Source organism: Miscanthus floridulus, unplaced genomic scaffold (assembly GCF_019320115.1).
Source record: "Miscanthus floridulus cultivar M001 unplaced genomic scaffold, ASM1932011v1 os_1181_1_2, whole genome shotgun sequence".
NCBI lineage: Eukaryota > Viridiplantae > Streptophyta > Magnoliopsida > Poales > Poaceae > Miscanthus > Miscanthus floridulus.
This window is the reverse complement of record NW_027097568.1, coordinates 112,534-120,000: the sequence shown is the minus strand read 5'-3', so window position 1 is coordinate 120,000 and position 7,467 is coordinate 112,534. Positions and strand designations below refer to the sequence as shown.

Sequence of the window (7,467 nt, the reverse complement as noted above, 5' to 3'; positions counted from 1 at the left end):
CAAAATTGGATTTTTTTATTTTATAATTTTTCTATGATTTACTATGATTTTTCAAAAATTCAACCGAAATAAATAAATAAGAAAAAGATAAAACCGCCTTTGAAAACAGCTTATAACCGGTTAGGGAAGTAAAATGAACGGTTTTAAAAGTTTAGGAGGTGATTTACTCGGTTTTAGAGTTTACAGAGATAAAAGTTGAGGGAGCTAATGTGGACTTTTTCCAAAATTGGATGACCTCGGAGCTGAATTGAACTTTTTCTGGAAACCAGGCCGGGCCAAAACTGAGGAACCTTTCTGCCCAAAGTTTCTCTCAAACAAAAACAACGGCTCGGGCGCACACGACACGGCACACATACGAAAACCAAACAGGCCAACAAGTACTACAGTACACTGTACTTCGGCGTCCCCTGGGCGAATATCTCGAGAATGATTCTGTTCCCACACCCCACCGCAGAAAAGCAAGTCCATACCCACATAAAACAAGCCCGCCCGTCTCTTTCGCCACCCCAAGACGCCCGACGCCTCTCCTTCCCCATCCGCCCATCGCCCCTCCCCTGCGGTCTGCGCTCCCACAGCCTCACCCCTGCGCTCTCACCGATCCGCATCGCCCGTTATTGGAAGGAACGATGGAGCAGACCTTCATCATGATCAAGCCCGACGGCGTCCAGCGGGGCCTGGTAATCTCATCTGCTTCTTCCTTTTCCCCGTTTTCCGTAGAAGAGTCTGATATAGGAGTCCCGTTCGCGGGGACAAGTTTTGGTTTCGTTTGGGTTCCATAGAAGAGACTTTGTTGATCCCGGCGGTTTGATGTTTGTTCACGGGGACGAGTTTTGATTTCGTTTGGGTTTCCGCGTCATGTTTCATGTTTGGTGCGCAGTTTTTAACTGGCAGTTCCTGTGCAGATCGGGGACATCATCAGTAGGTTCGAGAAGAAAGGGTTCTATCTTAAAGGTAAGGCTGTTTCTTTTTGTTCTCCAATTGATTGCTGGACCTCATACTCTGTTTCATTTCTGTTACATTTCCTAGTTATACACATGAACTTGCCTGCTGATTAGACAAAGGTTTCATCTGCGTATTCTGGATTTCTGGTGATATCTTTAATTTGTTCGATCTATCTATGTTGGGTTGCATTTTTTTGTGAAAATAGGTGTTAGGCCGGTATGATTACCATCTGAAAAAGGATGTTGGTCGTGGAAGTAGGAATATTGTGTGGAGATTTGATTTGATTGAAAACCATTATTTTTCTGTCACTAGCCCATGATGGCATGATTGGTCCCTTTTTATCTGGGCAGCTGATGGTCGGTACTCTGGAATTAAGTTCAGCTGCTGTTGCATTACTATAAAGTCTAATAATGAATTAGACCAACCACAGGTCAGGACTATTGTTAAAAAAATGAAGATACTAGGATAAATGTTGGACGTGGAAGCAGGAATATTGTGTGCGGATTTGATATGATTGAAAACCATTATCTTTCTGTCACTAGCCCATCGGTTGGCCCCTTTTTACCTGGGCAGCTGATGGTCACAGTAATCTGGAATTAAGTGCCTGCTGTTGCGTTGTAAATTCTACTCATGAATTAGATCGATGGACCACAGATCAGCACTATTGTTAAAAAAATGAGGATTCTAGGATATGGATTCCAAAAGCAGATATTCCTGACTGTATGCTCTGAATGTTGAAACTACGTCACCATTTATGCCTTTCATCAGGTTTTGAACATTCTCTTTCCGTTTCAGCATCAAGGAAATTTATAGAGCACAACAGTATATTATATATAACAAAAGGCAATCAATCCTTGGCCAGTCGTTATATTGATATTATGTGTATCCTTGCAGGGATGAAGTTTATGAATGTGGAGAGGTCATTCGCACAGCAGCACTATGCTGACCTTTCTGATAAGCCCTTCTTCCCTGGGTTGGTGGAGTACATCATTTCTGGCCCTGTCGTCGCAATGGTGTGGGAGGGGAAGGACGTTGTATTGACTGGCCGCAGGATCATTGGGGCCACCAGGCCTTGGGAGGCAGCCCCTGGTACCATTCGTGGGGACTATGCTGTGGAAGTTGGCAGGTGAACATTCCTTTCTTTGTAATTAATTGTACTTCATTGCGACGATTTTAGTTTAATAGCTTTGCTGCTATTGAAGTCAACCAGTCCTTGTCTTGGCAATTTTCTAGTTCAGTCTAAATAAACGTGTGGTTTATGAATTCAACCAAGGTCAATCAAATAAGATGACTCGAATAATCCATGTGAGCGATGATATGCTCCATTCTGAAATATTTATTGAAGCACTATTGTTTATTTGTGTTTATTGGAAAAAAAAAACAGAACATAGAGGCAAATAATGACGGCTGCTTGTGATGATAAATGGTTTGTTTAGAGTAAGAAGTGTTATGATCTCTGGTACATGTCACATCATGCAAAACTAGTCTCGATTGTGTGGTCTTACTGAAAAATAAAATCATGGTTGCTGGATCTCTGCAAGTGTGCTCCTGTACTAAATCTGTCCCCTCTCGTATAGGAATGTCATCCATGGAAGTGACTCCGTGGAGAACGGAAAGAAGGAGATCGCTCTCTGGTTCCCTGAAGGTCTGGCTGAGTGGAAGAGCAACCTTCATCCCTGGATCTACGAGGCTTGAGCAGTTGAGCTTCGCGGTATTGGTACTGGATGCCTGCTTCCATGAAAACCGAGTTTTGTTTGAGTTATCTATTGGCTCTGGCTATAGAGTCATAATTTCGTGCTTTGTGCTACATCGTAGTTAAGTCTGCCCGAACTTATGTGGCATTTGAGTTTCTGCCTTTGTGCCCGGTTTAATGTACTGTGATTGTGAACCAACTAATGTGATCTGAAATAAAACTTGCATGCCAAGTTTGTGTTCTATAACTGTCAGGTCACTGCGATTATACTTGCTTTAAGCGCTAGAAGCTTGAGGATCCTGCCTGGTTTGATGCACTGTGAATGTCAAGCAACTAATGTGATAATAAACCTTCGGCCAATCTTTTCCCCCCTAATTCTAGATCAGTGTAATTTCATTTGCTTTTCGAACAGTTTTGACAGGCACTGTTGCTCGTCTTCATTTCACATATATATGAGGTGGCTAGTAACTCTGAATTGAAAGGGAATTGTGAACATACAGAACAAAATTTCAGATAGCGAGTCGTGCGTAGTAGTGTAGACTTTGGTATAGGTAATCAAACGAATCAAACACCTTGGTGATGACTGCAACTCTGCAAGATAGCATGTGCAAGGGCAATAAGCTGGTCATCTTAACAAAGCAGAGGGCCCAGCATGCAACCATGGTCAGCAATGACCGCTCAAAAAAATTTTGTCATCTCTACCAATAAGACTCGTTGACGTGTCTTGTGCATGCTCTCTTACTCCTGGGTCACGGCATGCAACCATGGTTCACTTCCCCCACCACACCACACCGGTGGACGTGTCTTGTGCATGCTCTCTTACTCCTGGGTCAGGAACATGTGGCTCAAAACCTCCACCTTTCCAGACTTGTAATTCTCACGGCAGTCAAATAGCCGCATGGCACTGCGAGTTCCCCGACCCCAACTCCTGTTTGTCATCGCCGCATGGCACTGGCCACCGCCATGATCTCTTCTCCACAGCTCCGGTACTGCCCCTCTCCTCGAGGTAGGCGTCGTCGGCGTGGACGCCACAGCCCCGCCGCGGCTACCGTGGCCGCCTCGGCGACGCCGCGGTCGGAGGAGAACATCGTCATCGTCGGCGCAGGCGTCGCGGGGCTAGCCACGGCGGTCGCCCTGCGCCGGCTGGGCGTGGGCGCCGCCGTGCTGGAGCAGGGCGACGCCCTGCGCGCGGGCGGCACGTCCCTGACGCTGTTCAATAACGGGTGGCGCGTGCTGGACGCCATCGGCGTCGCCGACGAGCTCCGGTCCAAGTACCTCCGCATCCAGGGGTGCGTTCCTCTTCCCTCTTGTTGCGTTCAAGTTCAACCTCAACTCAAGCTGCCGTCGTTGCTCCGTTGCGTTCATGGATCGTTGTGTGTTCTGAGCTGCACTGTGAGGTTCCAGCTGACCGCAGGATGAGGATGCGATCGCCGGCGGCGGGCGGGCGGGACCTGCGCGAGTTCTCCTTCGAGGAAGAAACTCCCGGGTACTGCAGTTTCCATCCCCTGATGAACATCGTGAATGAATGCATGGCTTCAAGTATGTAGTAACCGGGAAGCTGCTGCTTCGATTGCTTGGCACATTTGGCAGACAGGAGGTGCGCGCGGTGGAGAGAAGAGTGCTTCTCGAGACGCTTGCTTCTAAGCTGCCACCAAGCGCCATATCGTTCTCATCGAAGCTGAAATCGATTTCAGAGCAAGGGCGTGCAGGCACCCTGCTCGAACTGGAAGACGGGAGGCAAATTCTTTCCAAGGTGAGTGAGAGAACTAACAATTCTCGTGCAGTTTTGAATTTCGATTCACCAAAACCGAACAACGGAACAAGCTTGGTTTTGATGTTTTTTACATACGAATGAAAAAAACTGCCTCTGCATGTCTGCAGATTGTGATCGGCTGCGACGGAGTGAACTCGCCCATTGCGAGGTGGATGGGCTTCTCGGAGCCCCGGTACGTCGGGCACATGGCGTTCCGGGGCCTCGCGGAGTACGCCGACGGCCAGCCGTTCGAGCCCAAGGTGAACTACATCTACGGCCGAGGCGTCCGTGCCGGTTTTGTCCCCGTCTCCCCAACCAAAGTCTACTGGTTCATCTGCTTCAACAGGACAGATCCAGGTACTGTATATCTCCTATCTCCTAGGAGAACCCCACTAGCAGATTTCTCAGCAATTTCATGAAGCCACGTCCATCGAGCTATTAAGTCAAGCAATGTGTTCCCGTGCGTCCCTTCACATCCGCATAGAAAACGCAGACAAAGCTATCGCAGGAAGCCATTATGTCGGGCCCTTGCACTTCACCTTCTGCACCTTCCTTGCGCTTCACCGGCAACCTATAAAATGAAAAGAAAACGCATCTAGATCAGCCTCAATTCTTCCTGGCTCCCCGACTGCATCGCTCCGACGTCGAGTTGCTCGGCCATTTGGATCTCTTCCTGGATCTCCGGCTGCACCGCTACGATTTTGAGCTGCTCGGCCACGAGGACCGCGGCCATCCCCGAGAGGCCGAGACGGAGCCTGCGGCAGGGCCCTCGGGGAGGCCGAGGAGACTGCGCGGGAGCAGAAGCCGCGACCAGGGCGGATGCAGCCAGGGCCAGCGCACGGGAGATCAAGGCCACGTATCGCCGTCTGGTGCTCGCCGTCCATCGTCGGACGCCGCCCCACCACCGGCCTCCTTCCGACGAGGTCTTCATCTGCGCCCATGGCTTGCTCGAGCTTGACGCTCTCCGACCCTAACAAGCGCGCGGCCACGACTGCCTCCTCCTCTCCGCCGCCGCGAGGTGAAGGCTCTTCGCCGAGATGTTGGTAAGTGGAATGGATTGGTGCGGCAGTAATCGGCGGAGAAGCGGCGGATACGGTGCAGGAGATAAGGGACGAGTGGATAAAAAGACATCCGCGCATGGTCATGACGGCAGTCGACTTCTTTTTCTTTAAGGGTACGGTGGCATTTTTTTAGGGAGCGGATGGATTGTGAGCCCTTAGAATGGGAATAACTTATTCTATAGCCACTTTGATTTACGATAATATTTATACTAATTTATGATAACATGAATATGCATTTACGATACTCGTGTTACTACAACTCACGGTAATATTTACGACAATGTTACAGTAAATCACTTAGTAAGGAATTACTGTAATCTCGTAAATTAGCATGGTAATTATCGTAACTCAAAGTGACCACAGAATAAGTTATTCTATAGCCCGCTGTAAAACAGTGTGTGTGTGTATATATATATATATATATATATATATATATATATATATATATATATATATATATATATATATATATATATATGATACTTGTGCAGTTTATTTTACTTTTAATACGAGTATCGGCTCCATATGATCTCTGCAAACTATCATGTTTCTACTCAGAAGTATACATTAGTCTGACGCACGCGTATACGTGAGCTCCAATGCTTATGATAGCCAGAGTATTGTCGAGTTTCATAATACTATTTTTTTACCTGTCTTATTTTTGAACTAAATGGTGATAATTTTCTACACTGGTTTTTTAAAAAGTAGACCTGTAAGATAATTGTTACTTTTTATCATATTCACGCTATTATCCATTTTATATCCAAACTTATATTTAACTCTTACATCTAACGGCAACACTCTGGTGTTGTTAGATGGTACTATCAATTCTTCATGCATAATTTTTCCCATGTATCATACAACACAGTTCCCGGAGCAACACGCGGGTATCTAGTTTATTCAGACAACAAATGCCAGGGTTGCTGGTTTGTCCCAGGAAAACGGCATCACTCGCTGACATTAATGGCGCGGATGGTTCTGGTGTTGTTGGCAGGGCCTAAGATCACCAACCCCGCGGCGCTCAAGAGCGAGGCGCTGGAGCTCGTCCGCGGCTGGCCATCGGACCTCCTGGCGGTGATGCGCAGCACGCCCGAGGGCGCCGTGGTGAGGACGCCGCTGGTGGACCGGTGGCTGTGGCCCGGGCTGGCCCCGGCCGCGTCGAGGGGCGGCCGGGTGGTGCTGGCCGGCGACGCGTGGCACCCCATGACGCCCAACCTCGGCCAGGGCGCCTGCTGCGCGCTCGAGGACGCCGTCGTCCTGGCTCGCCGCCTCGCCGACGCCGGCGGTGCCGGCGCGGACGGAGACCAGGCCCAGGCTGCCATGCGCGCGTACGAGGCGGAGCGGTGGGCGCGCGTGTTCCCGCTCACGGCGCGCGCGGGGCTGGTGGGCGCGCTCGTGCAGTGGGAGAACGCGGCGGTGTGCGCGGCCCGCGACGGCGTGGTCATCCCGAGGCTCGTCAGGCTGGGTCCGTTACTCGAGCACACCAATTTCGAGTGCGACCTGCTCGAGCCGGCGCCGCAGTCGACATGAGACAGACGTGCACACCAGCTTTCTCCTGTACATCATTGCCCGACTCTGCTGATTCACACTAGTAATTAGTAGTATATTAACCTCAGATTGGCATGTGCTCCCTCCGTTCCAAGATGTGTCTACAGATATCTGAATTATCTATACGTTTGATCCTTTTCTTACCTTGATTGAGATAATAATGTAGGCCTTCAGCTATCTGAATTCCAGTCGAACTGTGAATGACAGTGGATCTGCAAAGTCGACCTAGATAGCATCAGGAGCGATTCAGAGTCTGGCACGCAGCATCCTTGAGCTCTCTCACTGTGAAGGAAAGTTCTTACAAAATATGAAAGCACAGCGAACATGTACCCCTTCGCTCTGTCCTTGATTCTGTGCAGACATGAGAACAAGGCAAGCATTACAATATATATAGGCAAATTTTGCAATAGCGCATCAAACATACGTGGTATTGGCAATTTCACACCGCATGCACTGAAATATATGCCATG

At 48.8% G+C, this 7,467-nt stretch overlaps 2 protein-coding genes across 2 annotated transcripts; both read left to right on the top strand.

Annotated features, from left to right (window-relative positions):
* Nucleotides 1-491: 491 nt before the first annotated feature.
* LOC136533756 (nucleoside diphosphate kinase 1) lies at nt 492-2,882 on the top strand. Its single transcript, XM_066526295.1, has 4 exons — nt 492-677; nt 903-951; nt 1,837-2,068; nt 2,520-2,882. The coding sequence occupies exons 1-4, from the start codon at nt 627-629 to the stop codon at nt 2,635-2,637; spliced, it is 450 nt and encodes a 149-aa protein (XP_066382392.1). The 5' UTR covers nt 492-626; the 3' UTR covers nt 2,638-2,882.
* Nucleotides 2,883-3,357: 475 nt separating this feature from the next.
* Nucleotides 3,358-7,185, top strand: LOC136533755 (monooxygenase 3-like). Its single transcript, XM_066526294.1, has 5 exons — nt 3,358-3,924; nt 4,050-4,121; nt 4,226-4,388; nt 4,517-4,745; nt 6,444-7,185. The coding sequence occupies exons 1-5, from the start codon at nt 3,581-3,583 to the stop codon at nt 6,977-6,979; spliced, it is 1,344 nt and encodes a 447-aa protein (XP_066382391.1). The 5' UTR covers nt 3,358-3,580; the 3' UTR covers nt 6,980-7,185.
* The last annotated feature ends 282 nt before the right edge of the window (nt 7,186-7,467 follow it).

Excerpts from the sequence above, each read along its gene's own strand:
- LOC136533755 (XM_066526294.1), top strand. The coding sequence starts at position 3,581 with ATGGCACTGGCCACCGCCATGATCTCTTCTCCACAGCTCCGGTACTGC. Across the intron at positions 3,925-4,049 it reads AAGTACCTCCGCATCCAGGG|GATGAGGATGCGATCGCCGG; the intron begins GTGCGTTCCTCT and ends AGCTGACCGCAG. Across the intron at positions 4,122-4,225 it reads TTCGAGGAAGAAACTCCCGG|ACAGGAGGTGCGCGCGGTGG; the intron begins GTACTGCAGTTT and ends CACATTTGGCAG.
- LOC136533756 (XM_066526295.1), top strand. The coding sequence starts at position 627 with ATGGAGCAGACCTTCATCATGATCAAGCCCGACGGCGTCCAGCGGGGC. Across the intron at positions 678-902 it reads ACGGCGTCCAGCGGGGCCTG|ATCGGGGACATCATCAGTAG; the intron begins GTAATCTCATCT and ends GTTCCTGTGCAG. Across the intron at positions 952-1,836 it reads GAAAGGGTTCTATCTTAAAG|GGATGAAGTTTATGAATGTG; the intron begins GTAAGGCTGTTT and ends GTATCCTTGCAG.